A 22,291-nucleotide genomic window follows, 5' to 3' on the forward strand; every position below is an offset into this window, starting at 1 on the left:
TGCACTTTCAGTTTTGCGCGAATGCTGACATTTATCCACGGTTTCTGGTTTGGGTAGGTTTTAATAGTCACAGTGGGTACAACATCTCCTATACACTTCCTGATAAACTATGTCACCGTTTCAAAAAGGTGTGTAGCAGTGGTCCAATGTTTTTCCAGAGCGAGTACTACAGTCAATGTGTTGGTAGATCTTCGGTAGCATTTCCCTCAAATTTCCTTTAAAATCCCCAGCTACAATAAATGCGGCCTCAGGATATGTGGTTTCCAGTTTGTATAAAAGTCCTGTCAGTGCGATGTACTGAGAACCCAGCTGAGTATATTGACTGGGACAGTATATCCCGAGAGAGCCATGTTTCCATGAAACAGAGTATGTTGTGTATGTTGTGTCTCTGGAAGGAGATCCTCGCCCTGATCTCGTCTACTTTATTATCTAGAGACTGAAATAATTTGTTAGTAATATACTCGGAAGAGGTGGATGGTGTGCACACCTCCTGAGTCGGACTACAAGTCCACTCTGAATACCTTATTCCAGAGGAGCAGCCTCTGGAATAAGTTCAATTCCCCTAGGGGGTAGGAACAAAGGATCCAATTCAGGAAAGTCCTGGTCGTAATGCTGTATGAAATTAAATGGAGCAAGCCATTCAGACCAGCCTTACTGATTGAGCCATCGTAAACTACATTCAGGAACTATCACCAGATACATCAATTTATTCTGTCATAACACTGTGCCAACTACTGTATACATTGTCTTTCCCTGTCCATTTCAGCTCAGGGTCTCCAAAATACTCTGTGACTGCCCTCAACTCCCTATCTGAACTACCAGAGAGAGGTAAAGTATTCTATCTATATTTTACAGATTGAATCTATTTTACTTATTTTTGTATCACACATATGAAAGCACATCTTTTTCAGGAGCAACATTGGGTAACACCTTTTTCTTGAAGTGGTTGGTAGTTGTAAAACTACACATGATCATTCTCCATAGTATGCTCTCTACATAGAATTCAACCACATTTATTTCACAGACATAACGGGCGAGTGTCTTATTGATCGCTCTCCCCTTTGTGCCCCCTAGGATTCCGCACAGATGGAAAGAGCAAAAAGTCCCACTTTGTCTATCAGATGCCTCAGCCCAGCAGCAGACACCCTCCTCTAAACTCCCCCATGGCCCCCCGCTCCATCAGCCTGCAGTCCAATGGGGCCTCCTCCCACCAAGGCGATCCCCCACACCCCATGCCAAGGAGAGCACTGGTGAGAGGGGGCAGGCTGACTCTTTTCCTTACATTTTTTTTTGTTAGGGAGGACAACAATTCATTTTCATTAATCCCCCCCGCGCCAAAGTTTAATTTTCATCAACAATTGTTTGATTTGGTTGGTATTTCCATTTATAGTGGAGATCAAGGCATAGCAGACTATATTTAAGTTTGATTTTTACTGTATACGTCCAAAGGCCAGCAAATGTGTTTTTTAGGCAAGCAGCATACTTCAAATTGGCAATAGCTCTATCTGCTGTGACGCAAAGGCTCCAGCAAATAGTTGGCAAATAGTTGGCACACTTAGTCACCACACCAGGATTAGATGCTCAGTCTGATATCTTTACTTACTCTAATGACAGAATTTTTTTTTTTTTGAATTTTACCCCTTTTTCTCCCCAATTTCGTGGTATCCAATTGTTGTTGTCTCATCGCTACAACTCCCGTACGGGCTCGGGAGAGACGAAGGTTGAAAGTCATGCGTCCTCCGATACACAACCCAACCAAGCCGCACTGCTTCTTAACACAGCACGCATCCAACCCGGAAGCCAGCCGCACCAATGCGCCGGAGGAAACACCGTGCACCTGGCCACCTTGGTTAGCGCACACTGCGCCCAGCCCGCCACAGGAGTCGCTGGTGAGCGATGAGACAAGGACACCCCTACCGACCAAGCCCTCCCTAACCCGGGCGACGCTAGGCCAATTGTGCGTCGCCCCACGGACCTCCCGGTCGCGGCCGGTTACGACAGAGCCTGGGCGCGAACCCAGGAACTCTGATGGCTGGCGCTGCAGTACAGCACCCTTAACCACTGCGCCACCCGGGAGGCCCCTAAATTAGACATTTTGACATTTTCCCTGAATCATTACTGTGGGGCATACACCATATACCCCCTCGGAACAAATATTTGATTTTTGATTAAGCACAGGTTTGGCTTAGTCACCCTTAGGGATGGTGTAATGTTTTTATTTACTTACTGGTGTGTGGTGTTTTCACTCACTAGTGCTGTTGTATCTATCTGCTTGTTTTCCAGCCCAAGCCAAAAGTGATGCGGGTCCAAGCCATCTATGGCTGTGTGGGTGACCACCATGATGAGCTCACTTTCAACGAGGGCGAGGTATTGGTTGTGCTTGGAGAGGACGATGCTGATTGGTGGGTAGGTACCTCTCAGTTACAGGTAGAAGTTGCCCTCAGACACAGATTTAGTATCAGATTACCCTCCCCAAATCTGTTTTGGCAGTAGGCCTTCTTCAGTGTGTAGGTTCAAAGTTTTGGGGCAACAGCTTAATTGAAATAGTAAACAAAATGTGCAACCTGTACCTTTATTTTGTTTCTGTTGTGTAAATAATCCCAAGGTTTACAATCCAACATGCACCATTAGAGAGCCAGGGGGGTCAATCTTGTTTCCAAACTGTAACACTCCGTCACATTTGTACAAAAACACTGGGCCCTCAGACTTTTACTGTTGTTACCTCCAGTATCATATTTCTTCTGTCTGTAAAAAGCCAAGTGATTTACAGTTAATCCTTGTGAATTGTGACAAAAATCCCTGTTCAAATCACAAGTTTCCCTTTCCTGTCAGCTATTGTATCTGTTTGATAATTGACAGAATCATTTACTGATTGAGTAAGGAGATGGACATCCAAAAGAGATGCTTGTCAGTTTGCGAAACAAGGTGAATAGTTCGCAGACGGACAGCGGGACAGCTGAAATTGGTTCGGCCAGATTCCTCTCCGTTGACCTTGTTTCATTCAGTCTCCATATCTGCATCAATGAGTCGTCGAAAACATCCAACAAGGCCCTCATAATGCCTTCCAGATTAGGTTTTGACCCTCGGCAATATCCTACAGATTGCGCTGGCGAAGAAATACACTACATGGCCAAGAGTATGTGGACACCTGAACATCTCATTCCAAAATCATGGGTAGTAATATGGAGTTTGTCCCCCCTTTGCTGCTGTAACAGCCCCCACTCTTCTGGGAAGGCTTTCCACTAGATGTTGGATCATTGCTGCTGGGACTTGCTTTCATTCAGCCAAAAGAGCATTAGTTGGGCACTGATGTTGGGCAATTAGGCCTGGTTCACAGTCATCATTCCAATTCATCCCAAAGGTGTTCGATGGGGTTGTGGTCAGGGCTCTGTGCAGGCCAGTTAATTTATTCCACATTGATCTTGAAAAAACATTTCTGTATAGACCTCGCTTTTTTTTACGGGGGCATTATGCTGAAACAGGAAAGGGCCTTCCCCAAACTGTTGCCACAAAGTTGGAAGCACAGAATCGTCTAGAATGTCATTGTATGCTGTAGCGTTAAGATTTCCCTTCACTGGAACTAAGGGGCATTTGGGCAGGTAGCGTTCTCCTGGCATCCACCAAACCCAAATTAGTCCGTCGGACTGCCAGTTGATGAAGCGTGATTTATCACTCCAGAAAACGAGCTTCCACTGCTCTAGAGTCCAATGGCGGCAAGCTTTACACCACTCCAGCTGACGCTTGGCATTGTGGATGGTGATCTTAGGCTTGTGCGCAGCTGCTAGGCCATGAAAACCCATTCATGAAGCTCCTGAGTAACAGTTATTGTGCTGACATTGCTTCCAGAGGCAGTTTGGAACTCGGTAATGAGTGCTGCAACCGAGGACAGATGATTTTTAAGCGCAACGCGTTTCAGCACAGAGCGGTCCTGTTCTGTGAGCTATCACTTCGCGGCTGAGCCATTGTTGCTCCTCGACGTTTCCACTTCACAATAACAGCACTTACAGTTGACCGGGGCAGCTTTAGCAGGGCAGAAATGTGAGGAAATAACTTGTTGGAAAGGTGGCATCCTATGACGGAACCACGTTGAAAGTCAACTCTTTAGTACGGGCTATTCAACTGACTATGTTTATCTATGGAGGTCACATGGTTGTGTGCTTGATTTTATACACCTATCAGCAATGGGTGTGGCTGAAATAGCTGAAAGGGTGTCCACTAATTTCAAGGGGTGTTCACATACTTTTTCTTTTTTTTTAACAGAAGAGTTACAGATTCCGAATGAAAAATGTTAAAGTAATTTCAGATTGAGCTGACATATACATAGTTTAAAGCTAAAGCTGAACTTCTGCAATGTGGATTGAATAGTTAAGAAAGAAAACAAGAGTAAGATGGAAAGACAAGTATAGAATGTCTAGTCCAACCCAAAGATCCCCTTTCATACAGGATACAGACCTGGGTTCAAATACATGTGTATTTGAGTATCTGGTATTCAAAATACTTTTTTCTGTATATTTTAGTATTTCCAAACAAATAAATACTTTTATTTTAGTTTTTGAATGGTTATTTGTAAAAGCAAATAAATGGGTTAAAAGCATGGGACTGTATTTGAGTCAGTGTCTTGTATTTTCAAATGCTTTCCGTGTGTATTTCCAAATACATTCCAATATTCAACTACTTGTCTTTTCAAATGTGAAAGTAATTGAGAATATTTGAAACAGTATTAGAACCCAGGTCTGACAGGATATAATGTCCATTGTATTCTTTATCTTCTAGAATTGTGATATAACTATGCCAGAAACCCTATATAGGAGGGCTATAGGATAAACAGCTTCCTCTTCCTCTGGATACTCAATAGGCCATCTGGTTTTCCAATGGAATCTCCCCCCGTAGTCACAAAAGCAGACAACCTGAACTAACAAACATACAAATGGGGTGTAGATGGGTCAATGGTAGATTTTTTTTGTGCAACCCATCAATATTTTGTTATTTTGTCCTCACAGCATGGATACGTTGAGGGCCAGCCAAACAAGAAAGGCCTGTTCCCTTCATCTTTCGTCCATTTGTTGTCTGACTGACACAAGCCAAAAGCTGGAGGACATGTTCTGTAAAGTAACCTGGCAACCTGCCACCCTTCCCAATGACTTCAGGACCAAGCTCAAACTTATTCCATACCTTACCTAATTGTTAACCTAAAGATGTAGGGGCTACCGGACCTGGGCTCAGACATTCCTTTGAGTTGTTAGGGGACCTTTTTTCCTGAACAATGTCTGTTTTTTCTGGTTGTGTTTTGCTTTTCATGTGTTGTGTATTTTAAATGGATATATATGAATGTGTAGTTTAATGTGTTTTGTGTATTTGATGTGTATTGTGCTATACAAGGCTCATCTGGAAAAGAAACCTTGGTTTCAGCAATGACTCCCTAATCAAAATAAAGGTAAAAAAAATAAAAATACCCAAGGATCATGGGGCACTCTGGGATATTTGGTTCTGATCATGAATGTACGCCGATGGAGAGAACAATGTTTGAACATCACCGCTCAAGTTTTCCTCATCTTGGGGAAGCCATCTGTTTACATTTTTTGCTTTGTTTTTTTGTGTGACCAAATCTTTATTCATTTTTTTTTCTTGGGGGGGTGGGGGGGGGCTACATGCAAAATACATACAGTGGGGAGCCTTGTGCAGGTCTACAATTTTAGCCCTGATGTCCTTACACAGCTCTCTGGTCTTGGCCATTGTGGAGAGGTTGGAGTCTGTTTGTTTGATTGAGTGTGTGGACAGGTGTCTTTTATACAGGTAACGAGTTCAAACAGGTGCAGTTCATACAGGTAATGAGTGGAGAACAGGAGGGCTTCTTAAAGAAAAACAGGTCTGTGAGAGCCGGAATTCTTACTGGTTGGTAGGTGATCAAATACTTATGTCATGCAATAAAATGCAAATTAATTACTTAAAAATCATACAATGTGATTTTCTGGATTTTTGTTTTAGATTCCGTCTCTCACAGTTGAAGTGTACCTATGATAAAAAAAATACAGACCTCTACATGCTTTGTAAATAGGAAAACCTGCAAAATTGGCAGTGTATCAAATACTTGTTCTCCCCACTGTATATTCATATATATTCATATTATTGAATAGTTAACTTGCATCCAGCCGTGGGCTGCCAATCAACAATAAGAAAAAATAAATAAAAAGCAACACAAATGCAAAGTATTAATCGCCATGATTATAACACAGAGCCAACAAGTAACAATACATTTAATATGTAAAATAAAACAAGTAAAACTGTTTGTATGTTTGGACTTTATAGATTGTTTATTTGGATGTGTTGGGTTTTAGCTGAGGTTATTCTTTAGAGTCAAGTGTATTTGTCCAGGACCCAATTGTTTCTAAATTAGCACCATTCATTATCACTGTAGATCATTCTAATGGTATAACTTCTAATATTAACTGTATATCTTCTGAGGAATTTGGAGAGAGAGGTGATTGCCATTTAGGAGCCAAGATCCTTTTTTTTTTTGCGGCAGTGCTGCATGCCAGCAGTGATCATCTCTGATTTATTGAGAGATCCAAGGACCTATCATCGTTAAGTAATATAGTATATGCAAAGCATTGAATATTTAAAATAACACACATACATTTTGTAACTTTGTCCCAGCTGCATTTAACTGCAGGGCACTCCCACATCATATGAAAGAATGTGCCTACCTGATTTAGGGGACACGGTTGAGAGTTGGGGCCTGTTTCATCGTAAAACGTTTCCTTTGTGTTAAATACAGTCTGTGAACACACTTAAAATCTATAAATTGATGGTTTCGGATTGCAGGATGCCGAGGTCATATTTTTTGTTCAAATTCACTTAGATTTGTGGACAATACTTTTTTAATGGCTCGCTCAGAATATGAGCTTTCCAAAAGTTGTTTATACAGTGCATTTGGAAATTATTCAGACCCCTTGACTTTTTCCATATTTTGTTACGTTCCAGTCTTATTCTAACATGGATTAAATATTTTGTTTCCCCTCATCAATCTACACACAATACCACATAATGACAAAGCAAAAACAGGTTTTTAGACATTTTTGCAAATGTATTAAAAATAGAAACTGACATGACATTTACATAAGTATATTCAGACCCTACTCAGTACTTTTGTTGAAGCACCTTTGGCAGCGATTACAGCCTTGAGTGTTCTTGGGTATGACGCTACAAGCTTGGCACACCTGTATTTGGGGAGTTTCTCCCATTCTTCTCTGCAGATCCTCTCAAGCTCTGTCAGGTTGGATGGGGAGCGTCGCTGCACAGATATTTTCAGGTCTCCAGAGAGATTCAATTGGATTCAAGTCTGGGCTCTGGCTGGGCCACTCAAGGACATTCAGAAACAAGCCACTCCTACATTGTCTTGGCTGTGTGGTTAGGGTCGTTGTCCTGTTGGAAGTTGAACCTTCGCCCTAGTCAGAGGTCTTGAGCGCTCTGGAGCAGGTTTTCATCAAGGATCTCTGTACTTTGCTCCGTTCATCTTTCCCTCAATCCTGACTAGTCTCCCAGTCCCTGCCACTGAAAAACATCACCATGATTCACCATAGGGATGGTGCCAGCTTTCCTCCAGACGTGATGCTTGACATTCAGACCAAAGAGTTCAATCTTGGTTTCATCAGACCAGAGAATCTTGTTTCTCATGGTCGGAGAGTCCTTTAGGTACCTTTTGGCAGACTCCAAGCAAGCTGTCATGTGCCTTTTACTGAGGAGTGGTTTCCATCTGGCCACTATACCATCAAGGTCTGATTGGTGGACTGTTGCAGAGATGGGAGAACATTTCAGGAGGACAACCAACTCCACAGAGGAACTCTTGAGCTCTGTCAGGTTCTTGGTCACATCCCTGACCAAGGCCCTTCTCCCCCGATTGCTCAGTTTGGCCTGGCGGCCAGCTCTAGGAATAGTCTTAGTGGTTCTTAACATCTTCCAATTAAGAATGATGGAGGCCACTGTGTTCTTGGGAACTTTCAATGATGCAGACATTTCTTTGGTACCCTTCCCCAGATCTCTGCCTTGACACATCCTGTCTCTGAGCTCTACGGGCAATTCCTTCGACCTCATGGCTTGGTTTTTGCTCTGACATGCACTGTCAACTTTGGGACCTTATATAGACAGGTGTGTGTGTGTGTGTACCTTTCCAAATCATGTCCAATCAATTTAATTTACCATTGGTGGAATCCAATCAAATTCTAGAAACATCTCAAGGATGATCAATTGAAACAGGATGCACCTGAACTCAACTTCGAGTCTCATATAAAAGGGTCTGAATACTTATGTAAATAAGGTATATTTGTTTCGCGTTTGTAATAAATTTGCAAGCATTTCTTAAAACCCGTTTGCGTTTTGTCATTATGGGTGAATTGATGAGAGATTTGTTTTAATCCATTTTAGAATAAGGCTGTATGAAGCAAAATGTGGAAAGGTCAAGGTGTCTGAATACTTTCCCGATATGCACTATATGATATAGAGAGATCAGTCCTTTCGGCAGCCCAGATCATTTATTCATAAATCCCATTATTAGATGGTTCAGTAGTTGGGTTTCCCAAGGGACTCCATAGGCTAGCATAATTGAACTAAATTGTAATTAGGAAAAAAATGAGTTGCCTGGTAATGTGTATTTTCAAATCTTAGAATAATCTCAAAGCATTACTGTCCATGATATCGGCAAGGGTACAGATTCCACATTTGGACCATGGGGGGGGGGGGGGGGGGGGGAATGCAAAAAGGTCACAAGGTATTATTGTGAAATATTGGAGTATGGGCATAACGTTTTGATTCCCAGTTACACTGAACAGAATTATGATTGCAAGATGTAAAGTGCTGTTCCCATGTTTCATGAGCTGAAATAAAATATCACAGAAATTGTCCATAAGCATTGTCCAAATTATTTATCTCTAATGTTTGTGCACTGATCTGTTTACATCCCTGTTAGTGACCTATTTTATCCTTTGTCAAGATAATCCATAAAGAAGCTGATTAAACATCACTACACAGGCGCACCTTGTGCAGGGGACAATAAAAGACCACTCTAAAATGTGCAGTTTTGTCACTTAACACAATGCCACGTGCAATTGGCATGCTGAATGCAGGAACGTCCACCATACCTGTTTCCAGATAATTTAATGTTAATTTCTCTATCATAAACCGACTCCAACATCGTTTTAGATAATATGGCAGTATGTCCAACCGGCCTCACAACCGCAGACCACGTGTAACCACACCAGCCCAGGACCTCCACATCCGGCTTCTTCACCTGCGGCATCATCAGAGGGGGGAGGGTGGTGTGCTGAGCAGTAATTCTGTCTGTAATAAATCTTTTGTGGGAAAAAAAACATTATAGTTGGCTGGGCCTGGCTACCCAGTGGTTGAACCTGGCTTCCAAGTGGGCCTATGCCCTCCCAGGCCCACCCATGGCTGTGCTCCTGCCCAGTCATGTGAAATCCATAGATTAGGGCCTAATTATTTAATTTCAATTGACAAATGTATCTTATATGAACTGTAAATTGTTATGTTTAGATTTTTGTTCAGTATTCACTGTTTCAAAATGTTGCGACAAATAGAGATTGTGTGAGCAATAATGGGACCAAAGAATAGTTAAGGGATATATCAGTGAAGACCACCTCTTCCTCTTTGTAAGTTTGTTCATTTTATCCGGGATCGCTTACCTTGCCATATACATTCCGAAACCACACAATAGCCAGAAGGGGGAGACAAGAGAAGCATTGACCTACAGAAATTCAGCCGTGGCAATATATATTTATTTTGACAATAGATATTCTGCCGACTAACACTAGAACCATCATAGACCACTGACGTTTGATTTCGTACGTTCATTTTTTTTTAAATCACCTCCCAAAGAACCTATGTCCTGCTCCTTCCCTGACTTTTCCTAAATGTTTGTATTTTACATTGTGATTTCAAAATTTTGACAGTTGAGCAAAAAAAAGTATGTGGAGCCTTTTCACCTGATTTCTTCACACCTATTATCAACTTAACTTGCCAAGACAATGCACTAGGACGTTGGTAAAGCGTCTCTCTCTCCTCACTGAATGAATGACGAATGGATGTTAATTGTGCAAGTTACTTCACAATTGAATTTACAGTGCCTTGCGAAAGTATTCGGCCCCCTTGAACTTTGCGACCTTTTGCCACATTTCAGGCTTCAAACATAAAGATATAAAACTGTGTTTTTTGTGAAGAATCAACAACAAGTGGGACACAATCATGAAGTGGAACGACATTTATTGGATATTTCAAACTTTTTTAACAAATCAAAAACTGAAAAATTGGGCGTGCAAAATTATTCAGCCCCCTTAAGTTAATACTTTGTAGCGCCACCTTTTGCTGCGATTACAGCTGTAAGTCGCTTGGGGTATGTCTCTATCAGTTTTGCACATCGAGAGACTGAAATTGTTTCCCATTCCTCCTTGCAAAACAGCTCGAGCTCAGTGAGGTTGGATTTGTGAACAGCAGTTTTCAGTTCTTTCCACAGATTCTCGATTGGATTCATGTCTGGACTTTGACTTGGCCATTCTAACACCTGGATATGTTTATTTTTGAACCATTCCATTGTAGATTTTGCTTTATGTTTTGGATCATTGTCTTGTTGGAAGACAAATCTCCGTCCCAGTCTCAGGTCTTTTGCAGACTCCATCAGGTTTTCTTCCAGAATGGTCCTGTATTTGGCTCCATCCATCTTCCCATCAATTTTAACCATCTTCCCTGTCTTCCCCATCTTTCCTGTTCCCTGCTGCATCTCTGATCAGTCTTCTCCTTGTATGAGCTGAAAGTTTAGAGGGACGGCCAGGTCTTGGTAGATTTGCAGTGGTCTGATACTCCTTCCATTTCAATATTATCGCTTGCACAGTGCTCCTTGGGATGTTTAAAGCTTGGGAAATCTTTTTGTATCCAAATCCGGCTTTAAACTTCTTCACAACAGTATCTCGGACCTGCCTGGTGTGTTCCTTCATGATGCTCTCTGCGCTTTTAACGGACCTCTGAGACTATCACAGTGCAGGTGCATTTATACGGAGACTTGATTACACACAGGTGGATTGTATTTATTATCATTAGTCATTTAGGTCAACATTGGATCATTCAGAGATCCTCACTGAACTTCTGGAGAGAGTTTGCTGCACTGAAAGTAAAGGGGCTGAATCATTTTGCACGCCCAATTTTTCAGTTTTTGATTTGTTAAAAAAGTTTGAAATATCCAATAAATGTCGTTCCACTTCATGCTTGTGTCCCACTTGTTGTTGATTCTTCACAAAAAAATACAGTTTTATATCTTTATGTTTGAAGCCTGAAATGTGGCAAAAGGTCGCAAAGTTCAAGGGGGCCGAATACTTTCGCAAGGCACTGTAAATTAAGCCTAACTGAATGATGAGGAACGTGAAGTGATTGTTTTAATTTAGAAATACAACAGTGTAATGAGTTTGTTATGCCTATTTGTCAGCGTTAGCACTTATGTTTATAGCAAATAATTATATTTTATTTTATTTCTTTTACGTTTTACTTTGTAAAAATAAGCTATTACTGGACTGTTTTATTTACTAAAACTATTACTAATCAAATGTATTGTAAGGTAGAAATTAAAACATGGCACGTGTTGCAGTAGTCCTTTAGAATAATGCAAAACATATCCTTGACTCGTGTTATCGAAGTTGATGATCAAGGGGAAACAAAAGATGCCATTCAGCCTGCGCAGCCGGCTCATCGAAACTACACCTACGCTATACCAAAACTAATTCCACACATAAGAGTTTGCCTATAGACAAGATTAAATTGGCAATAGTCTGACTGACAGTATTATCAGTTGTCAAATTGCACATGAAGAGAGGGATGCATCTTGTAATGCACTTTATCAAATCCTCCTTCAGTCACATGCAGGTAACTTTTTGATTTCCATATAGTATGAGAGAGAGCATATTCTGCAGTTTCTATGACACTTACCTTTGTCAAATAGTTCTCAGCTCTATTTCCAAATGTCACTTTTTCCAAGAGTATCTGCGCTGTCCATGCGTTTAGAGCATGACTGCTTGTGTGGCAGCGTTGCTCTGGCTACTAAGCAGACCAACATAATAAATTTAAAATTCGCTATTCTGTTATCTTTTAAACACTTTTTCTTATTTCCGCATGTTTCTTTAGACCTGGCAAAATTAAATTATAATGGACTTCTTGAACTAGTGTTTTTTTTTTTTTTACTTATAGCCATAGAGTAACAAACTAATACATGCTATGTTATTTGAAATAATACATTTTTAGTTTTCTAATGTTACCTAAGACCTTTATAAACACAACAAAATTATTATTTTTCCCATAGCATGTATGAAATGTATTTATTAGACTGTTAGAATGTTGATACGTCATTGGCCAGGATGTGTCGAAAATTGGCTTTAGGCCTGCATGTTTAATAGGACCTTGTAGAATTATACAAAATATATCATTGACTATCTAAACAAATAGCTATTGTTTTATTTTTACAGTAATATATTTCCACAAATATTTCTTCATACAAGTCATGCTTTACAATTGTTTAAGCACAATTTATCAAGCCTTGGTGCTTATGTTTGCACACCTTGCGGTTTGATTTGCATCCGATGTGTATGGTAAATGGGACGCCCGACAACGTTTTCAACGTTCTCTGACGGGTACTTATAGGTTAAAGGCTGAAAGGCCAATCGGTTCTAGTATTAAAACAACTGGGATGTTAGTCCGTCTACTGAGGTCTATTGAATTCAGCGTTCTGTTAAAGTTTCTGGTTGTATATAAGGAAGGAAATATATCTACTCCCAAATATTTAAAATGGGAAACGATTGTGAAAGTAGATATGGAGTCCTCCATCGGTGTCTTGAGAAGCAGTAGGTTTATTTTATAACTTGAGTTGAGAGGAGGAGTACGTATTTCTTTTAAAAACGACTCGTCTGGCTTGGTGTGGATTTACAATCAGAGATGTACAATTCTTTATAAAAACGGGAGAATCTTTTGTTGATTAATTTTGGGTTCTGATAGTAATTAATTGAATCAGATGGCTCATTCATCACAAAACCCACTATTGCCAATTACTTTAATGATTTTTTTCATTAGCAAGCAAACTAAGGCATGACATGCCAGCAACAAACGCTGACACTACACATCCAAGTATAACGGATCAAATTATGAAAGACAAGCGTTGTAATTTTGAATTCTGTAAATTGAGGGTGGAAGAGGTGAAAAATTATTTGTCTATCAACAATGACAAGCCACCGGGTTCTGACAACTTGGATGGAAATTTACTGAGGATAATAGCAGATGATATTGCCACTCCTTTTTGCCATATCTTCAATCTAAGCCTACTAGAAAGTATGTGCCCTCAGGCCTGTTGGAAAGGAAAAGTAATTCCGCTACCCAAGAAGAGTAAAGCCCCCTTTACTGCCTCAAATAGCCAACAAATCAGCCCTTAGGGAAAATTGTGTTTGACCATGTAAAATGCTATTTTACTGTAAACAAATTGACAACGTACTTTCAGCATGCTTATAGGGAAGGACATTCAACAAGCATGGCACTTACACAAATGACTGATGATTGGTTGAGAGAAATAGATGATAAGACGATTGTGGGAGCTGTTTTGTTAGACTTCAGTGCTACTTTTGACATGATCAATCCTAGTCTGCTGCTGGAAAAACATGTGTTATGGTTTAACACCTGCCATATTGTGGATTAAGAGTTACCTGTCTAACAGAACACAGAGGGTGTTATTTAATGGAAGCCTCTTAAAAAAAATCCAGGAGAAATCAGGAATTCATCATTGCAGCTGTCGAGGCCCTTTACTTTTTTCATTATTTACTAATGACATGCCACTGGCCTTGAGTAAAGCCGGTGTGTCTATGTATGCGGATGATTCAACACTATACATGACAGCTACTACAGCGAAATCACTGCAACACTTAACAAAGAGCTGCAGTTAGTTTCAGAATGGTGGCAAGGAATAAGTTAGTCCTTAATTTTTCAAAAACTAAAACCATTGTATTTGGGACAAATCATTCACTAAACCTTAAACCGCAACTAAATCTTGTAATAAGTTATTTGGAAATTGAGCAAGTTGAGGTGACTGCTTGAAGTAACCCTGTCATGGTTCAAAGTGGTGAGGGATTGACTTCATCACTACTTGTTTTTGTAAGAAGTGTTGACATGCTGAACGCTTTGAGGTGTCTGTTTAAACTACTAGCACACAGCTTGGACACCAATGCATACCCCACAAGACATGCCACAAAAGTCTTCACAATCCCAAGGTCAAGAGCACACTGGGAGTCGCACAGTACTACATAGAGCCATGCCTACAGGGAACTCTATTCCACATCAGGTAACTAATGTAGTAGAATCAGATGGGAAAAAAACAGACACAAATACACCTCATGGAGCAGCAGGGACGGTGAAGAGATACATACAGGCACAGACATACATACACATGATAAGACACGCACTACACACACGTACACATAGATTTTGTATTGTAGATAAGGGATAGTAGAGTAGCGGCCTGAGGGAACACAATGTGTTGTGAAAAGTGTTGTGAAATGTAATATTTGGTATTCTATATAACTGTCTTAATGTTGCTGGTCCCCAGGAAGAGTAGCTGCTGTCAGGGGATCCTTAATGAATACAAATGCAAATTCACTTGATTCCAATTCAATAGTTGCAACATCTGCTAATTTATCATTACGGTGTTTTAGTCTAACTCAGTGGATGGCAAATTCTGCTCTGTCTTATCAGTAGATTTAGTTGTGTCTTGACTTTGTAGAAAGTATACTCTACCTGGTTTGAAATGTGTGTTTGTTGAGAAGGCTCTTAGGTCATTAACAACTTTTCCAATACTGATATCTTCTTTAATAGTGATTTATTCATTCCAGATGCAAATGCAGTGGCATTGTTTTTAATAAAACCTTTGATGGCGTCTCATAAAATCCAAGGATCATCGACTGAATTTTTGTTAATCAATTCTACTTTCTTGATGAAGAAAATACAGGAGCCGATAATAATACAAAATACATTCGGGATAATGTTTTGTGCCTGTTTGAATAAAACGTGTATTATTTTGCTTTAGGGTTATGAGCTCGCCAGGTATCAATGAGGTGGTAATTGGAGAGTATATGTTGGAGAACCTTGGTTGCCTGTGGATTGTAGTTGGTCTTATTAGATTTGTCCCGCATGTCCAGAAAGGCGTTCATATCCCAATAACCAGTTGGAATTAAGTTAAGTTAATTCTAACAATATCCAGTTCAGAGAATAAAACAATTTTGGATCATTTGAATTTGGAGCACACACATTAATTAAGGCAATTTTCTTTCTATTATGGAAACATTTAAGGAAAGTGATTCTGCCTTCTTGGTCTTCGCTTTTAAAGGTTGAGACCGAGTCTGCGTCTCACACAGCGCTCTATAGGAGAAAGCCCTGCCTCCAGCTGAAATGTACAGTTGATTTGTCAGAGGACAAACCATTCACAGAGACAAACTGATATCTTTCCGACAGATAAGATCTAAACCAGACCAGAACTTGTCCGTGTAGACCAATTTGGGTTTCCTGTCTCTCCAAAAGAATGTGGTGATCGAGGGTATCAAAAGCAGCACTAAGGTCTAGGAGCACGAGGACAGATGCAGAGCCTCGGTCTGACGCCATTAAAAGGTCATTTACCACCTTCACAAGTGCAGTCTCAGTGCTATGATGGGGTCTAAAACCAGACTGACGAATTTAGTATACATTGTTTGTCTTCAGGAAGGCAGTGAGTTACTGCACAATAGCTTTTTCTACAATTTTTGGGAGGAATGGGAGATTTGATACAGGCCAATAGTTAAAAAAAATATTTTCTGGGTCAAGGTTCGGCTTTTTCAAGAGAGGCTTTATTACTGTCACTTTTAGTGAGTTTGGTACACATCCAGTGGATAGAGAGCTGTTTATTATGTTCAACATAGGAGGGCCAAGCACAGGAAGCAGCTCTTTCAGTAGTTCAGTTGGAATAGGGTCCAGTATGCAGCTTGAAGGTTTAGAGGCCATGATTATTTTCATCATTGTGTCAAGCGATATAGAACTAAAACACTTGAGTGTCTCCCTTGATCCTAGGTCCTGGCAGAGTTGTGCAGTCTCAGGACAACTGAGCTTTTTATCCATCATGTCTGAAATTCCTGGGAGTGTGTAAACTTACATTTTGTATTACCATAGCATTTTGTATGTTCTCTGTAGTTATGTACTTGATATTGTATCAATTGACCAATTCCGCACATCTGGGCAAACTCCTGGTAAAGACTTCATTCAAAATACTGTGTTGTGATGTAATTCTTCACTGGATCAGTCTGAAACTTTGCACACCCACTGCTGACATATTGTGGCCAAAATCTAAATTACACCTGGACTCCTATCTGAATGTATGGCCTTTCTCTTGCATTTCAAAGATGAAAAATAATTGTATTATCTTTTACCAGATCTAATGTGTTATTCTCCTACATGAATTTCACATTTCCACAAACTTCAAAGTGTTTCCTTTAAAATGGTATTAAGAATATGCATATCAGAGCTGAGCTACAGGCAGCTAGATTTGGGTATGTCATTTTAGGCGGAAATTGCTAAAAAGGGTCCGATCCTTAAGAGGATGGTGATTGAGTTTCTTATGTATTATTCTGATTACACACAGTTTTTTTAGGCTGATGAAAAAGCAGCCAGTTTGTACCAATCCTTGTTTTTTTGCTGGAATATCAAGACAGCTGGAACGTTTGATGGGACTATTAATTCCTTTCAAATTCCATGAGAGAATAGCTAGTGTTGCCATTGTTTTTTCTAAAATGTAATTGTTATGTTTAGTGTTGATGGATGTAAAATAAAAAGCAGGACCCACAGGGAAACAAATCCATTGGTCCATTAGACTCTCTCTATAAACCATGATCACGCTTTATCCGTAATGCACCTTTTCAAGGAAATGTTCCTGTTAGGGGTGTGCCGAGTACTTGGACAAAAGAGTATCATAATGGATCTGTAGAATTTCTCAGAATACGATTATTGTAGAAAAATTACAAGATTATGTTTTAATACTGTTTATGCATCAAATAAGGTTTCTCAGTACAGTCTCATCTGTGTCTGTGGGACTGAGTAGGGCATCTGGGGCTTGGCGCTAGTAATTGATTTATGATGGCTTGGTGATAGAACCTACAGCCTGCATTCCATTGACTGACTAAGGGGTGTGACACTTAGAAGATACTGCTTGTTTATATAGGTTTAAATTACCTAGAGACAGAACCCTGGCACAATGTAAATCTTGCTGTCTGTTGCTTGATATCACAATGTACCTTTGTATAAGTCTACACATCTGTTGTTTGTCATGAACATTCAGCAGGATGTACTTTGCTATAAAATGCTGTGGCTCAGTTCTGCTCATTGAGCTCTCGACATCACACTTCAGTGTGGTATCGACCAATTAATTGATATTAAAGTATGATTGTTTGAAGAAATCTAAAAGTTTCTCTCCTTTCAATCAGAAATATTCTACGACAATATTTGGCGACAATAAGGGAATGACAATCTTAGTTTTGCTGATAGTTCCCGGGGAAATCCAGGTTAACCGTGCATGGAGTTGCATTAGATGCAGCCGTGGAAGCCATACTCCACTAGACGGAGCCGATCGGATCCCCGCCTGGCTGGGAGGGTCAGCGGAATGGATACATCATTTCGAACAGAGACCGATAAATGAGAGACTGACATTTCTAGAAAACAATTATTATATTTTTTTTAGAGAAAATTGAGTTCCAAGGGACATCCAAATCTGTGTGTATCGGATGAAGACTAGAATCTGTGTGAACTAGTTAAGATCATTTACCGTTAGCATCCAAACCTGTGTGAACTAGTTAAGATCATTTATTAACTTGAACATCCAAAGCTGTGTGTACCGGATGTATAACTAGAACCTGTAGGCGGATGACATCCAAAGCTGTGTGTACCAGATGTATACCTAGACTAGTTAAGGCCTAAAAGAGAAAGTCCTGTGTGGGCTATAGACCTGTGTGGACTCAAAAGCCCTAAAGAAATATTAGGGGAATGCATTACAATGATATAGTATAAGACAGTAAGGTGCACCTGTAATTGTTTTAAACAAACCCCATTTTAGAAATAAGAGATGCGGAGTCCTGAAGGTACTGCCGTTTTTGTTACGGTGCGTGAATGAGGACCCAAAAGCGAATTAACGTAAACAGAGCTTCTTTAATGACAAAACATAGGTAGGCTCAGATGGACCGGCAGATTCCGACAGGACAGGACAAGGTTGCAGCAAACATGACGATAGTCTGGTTCAGGCATGAATAACACAAACAAGAATCCGACAAAGACAGAAACAAAAACAGAGAGAGATATAGAGGACTAATCAGAGGGAAAAAGGGAACAGGTGGGAAAAGGGGTGACGAGGTAGTTAGGAGGAGACAAGGAACAGCTGGGGGAAAGAGGGGGAGAAAAGGTAACCGAATAACGACCAGCAGAGGGAGACAGGGTGAAGGGAAAGGACAGAAACAAGACACAACATGACAATACATGACAGTACCCCCCCACTCACCGAGCGCCTCCTGGCGCACTCGAGGAGGAAACCTGGCGGCAACGGAGGAAATCATCGATCAGCGCACGGTCCAGCACGTCCCGAGAGGGAACCCAACTCCTCTCCTCAGGACCGTACCCCTCCCAATCTACTAGGTACTGATGACCACGGCCCCGAGGACGCATGTCCAAAATCCTACGGACCCTGTAGATGGGTGCGCCCTCGACAAGGATGGGGGGGGGGGGGGGGAGACGAGCGGGGGCGCGAAGAACGGGCTTGACACAGGAGACATGGAAGACCGGGTGGACGCGACGAAGATATCGCGGAAGAAGAAGTCGAACTGCGACAGGATTAATGATCTGAGCAATACGGAACGGACCAATGAACCGCGGAGTCAACTTGCGAGAAGCGGTCTTAAGGGGAAGGTTCTGAGTGGAGAGCCAAACTCTCTGACCGCGACAATATCTAGGACTCTTAGTTCTACGCTTATTAGCAGCCCTCACAGTCTGCGCCCTATAACGGCAAAGTGCAGACCTGACCCTCTTCCAGGTGCGCTCGCAACGTTGGACAAAAGCCTGAGCGGAGGGGACGCTGGACTCGGCGAACTGAGATGAGAACAGCGGAGGCTGGTACCCGAGGCTACTCTGAAAAGGAGATAGCCCGGTCGCAGACGAAGGAAGCGAGTTGTGGGCGTATTCTGCCCAGGGGAGCTGTTCTGACCAAGACGCAGGGTTGCGAAAAGAAAGACTGCGTAAGATGCGACCAATAGTCTGATTGGCCCGTTCTGCTTGACCGTTAGACTGGGGGTGAAAGCCGGAAGAGAGACTGACGGAAGCCCCAATCAAACGGCAAAACTCCCTCCAAAATTGAGACGTGAATTGCGGACCTCTGTCCGAAACGACGTCTGACGGAAGGCCATGAATTCTGAAAACATTCTCGATGATGATTTGTGCCGTCTCTTTAGCAGAAGGAAGCTTAGCAAGGGGAATAAAATGAGCCGCCTTAGAGAACCTGTCGACAACCGTAAGAATAACAGTCTTCCCCGCTGACGAAGGCAGTCCGGTGACAAAATCTAAGGCGATGTGAGACCACGGTCGAGAGGGAATGGGAAGCGGCCTGAGACGGCCGGCAGGAGGGGAGTTGCCGGACTTAGTCTGCGCGCAGACCGAACAAGCAGCCACGAAGCGACGCGTGTCATGCTCCCGGGTGGGCCACCAAAAACGCTGGCGAATGGAAGCAAGCGTACCCCGAACGCCAGGATGGCCGGCTAACTTGGCAGAGTGAGCCCACTGAAGAACGGCCAGACGAGTAGGAACGGGAACGAAAAGAAGGTTCCTAGGACAAGCGCGCGGCGACGGAGTTTGAGTGAGTGCTTGCTTTACCTGCCTCTCAATTCCCCAGACAGTCAACCCGACAACACGCCCCTCAGGGAGAATCCCCTCGGGGTCAGTGGAGGCTACTGAAGAACTGAAGAGACGAGATAAAGCATCAGGCTTGGTGTTCTTAGAGCCCGGACGATAAGAAATCACGAACTCGAAACGAGCGAAAAACAGCGCCCAGCGCGCCTGACGCGCATTAAGTCGTTTGGCAGAACGGATGTACTCAAGGTTCCTATGGTCAGTCCAAACGACAAAAGGAACGGTCGCCCCCTCCAACCACTGTCGCCATTCGCCTAGGGCTAAGCGGATGGCGAGCAGTTCGCGGTTTCCCACATCATAGTTACGTTCCGACGGCGACAGGCGATGAGAAAAATACGCGCAAGGGTGGACCTTGTCGTCAGAGAGGGAGCGCTGAGAAAGAATGGCTCCCACGCCCACCTCTGACGCGTCAACCTCGACAACGAACTGTCTAGTGACGTCAGGTGTAACAAGGATAGGTGCGGATGTAAAACGATTCTTGAGGAGATCAAAAGCTCTCTGGGCGGAAACGGACCACTTAAAGCACGTCTTGACAGAAGTAAGGGCTGTGAGAGGAGCTGCCACCTGACCGAAATTACGGATGAAACGACGATAGAAGTTCACGAAGCCGAGAAAGCGCTGCAGCTCGACGCGTGACTTAGGGACGGGCCAATCAATGACAGCTTGGACCTTAGCGGGATCCATCTTAATGCCTTCAGCGGAAATAACAGAACCGAGAAATGTGACGGAGGAGGCATGAAAAGAGCACTTCTCAGCCTTCACAAAAAGACAATTCTCTAAAAGGCGCTGGAGGACACGTCGAACGTGCTGAAAATGAATCTGGAGTGACGGTGAAAAAATCAGGATATCGTCAAGGTAAACGAAAACAAAGATGTTCAGCATGTCTCTCAGGACATCATTGACTAATGCCTGAAAGACAGCTGGAGCGTTAGCGAGGCCGAAAGGAAGAACCCGGTATTCAAAGTGCCCTAACGGAGTGTTAAACGCCGTCTTCCACTCGTCCCCCTCCCTGATGCGCACGAGATGGTAAGCGTTACGAAGGTCCAACTTAGTGAAAAACCTGGCTCCCTGCAGGATCTCGAAGGCTGAAGACATAAGAGGAAGCGGATAACGATTCTTCACTGTTATGTCATTCAGCCCTCGATAATCTATGCAGGGGCGCAGGGACCCGTCCTTCTTCTTAACAAAAAAAACCCCCGCTCCGGCGGGAGAGGAGGAGGGGACTATGGTACCGGCGGCAAGAGCTACAGACAAATAATCTTCGAGAGCCTTACGTTCGGGAGCCGACAGAGAGTATAGTCTACCCCGGGGGGGAGTGGTTCCCGGAAGGAGATCAATACTACAATCATACGACCGGTGTGGAGGAAGAGAGGTGGCCCTGGACCGACTGAACACCGTGCGCAGATCGTGATATTCCTCCGGCACCCCTGTCAAATCACCAGGCTCCTCCTGTGAAGAAGAGACAGAGGAAACAGGAGGGATAGCAGACATTAAACATTTCACATGACAAGAGACGTTCCAGGAGAGGATAGAATTACTAGACCAATTAATGGAAGGATTATGACAAACTAGCCAGGGATGGCCCAAAACAACAGGTGTAAAAGGTGAACGAAAAATTAAAAAAGAAATGGTTTCGCTATGATTACCAGAAACAGTGAGGGTTAAAGGTAGCGTCTCACGCTGAATCCTGGGGAGAGGACTACCATCCAGGGCGAACAAGGCCGTGGACTCCCTTAACTGTCTGAGAGGAATGTCATGTTCCCGAGCCCAGGTCTCGTCCATAAAACAGCCCTCCGCCCCAGAGTCTATTAAGGCACTGCAGGAAGCTGACGAACCGGTCCAGCGTAGATGGACCGACAAGGTAGTGCAGGATCTTGAAGGAGAGACAGGAGTAGTAGCGCTCACCAGTAGCCCTCCGCTTACTGATGAGCTCTGGCTTTTACTGGACATGAAGTGACAAAATGACCAGCAGAACCGCAATAGAGACAGAGGCGGTTGGTGATTCTCCGTTCCCTCTCCTTAGTCGAGATGCGGATACCTCCCAGCTGCATAGGCTCAGCACCCGAGCCGGCAGAGGAAGATGGTAGTGATGCGGAGAGGGGGGCAACGGAGAACGCGAGCTCCTTTCCACGAGCTCGGTGACGAAGATCAACCCGTCGCTCAATGCGAATAGCGAGTTCAATCAAGGAATCCACGCTGGAAGGAACCTCCCGGGAGAGAATCTCATCCTTTACCTCTGCGCGGAGACCCTCCAGAAAACGAGCGAGCAAAGCCGGCTCGTTCCAGCCACTGGAGGCAG

At 42.6% G+C, this 22,291-nt stretch overlaps 1 protein-coding gene across 2 annotated transcripts in view; it reads left to right on the forward strand.

The window, feature by feature from the left end:
- Window positions 1-5,475, forward strand: part of unm_sa1614 (un-named sa1614) — a 111,139-nt gene extending 105,664 nt beyond the window's left edge. For both annotated transcript variants that reach the window (XM_021609084.3, XM_021609086.3), the window contains exons 25-28: window positions 767-828; window positions 1,075-1,250; window positions 2,284-2,406; window positions 5,001-5,475. In XM_021609084.3, the coding sequence (XP_021464759.1) occupies window positions 767-828; window positions 1,075-1,250; window positions 2,284-2,406; window positions 5,001-5,075 (436 nt within the window). In that variant the 3' untranslated portion in view covers window positions 5,076-5,475. The remainder of the gene's footprint in view (window positions 1-766; window positions 829-1,074; window positions 1,251-2,283; window positions 2,407-5,000) is intronic.
- Window positions 5,476-22,291: the final 16,816 nt, after the last annotated feature.

This window comes from Oncorhynchus mykiss, chromosome 7 (genome assembly GCF_057628025.1).
Source record: "Oncorhynchus mykiss isolate SJ-2025 chromosome 7, ASM5762802v1, whole genome shotgun sequence".
In the NCBI taxonomy this organism is placed as follows: Eukaryota; Metazoa; Chordata; class Actinopteri; order Salmoniformes; family Salmonidae; genus Oncorhynchus; species Oncorhynchus mykiss.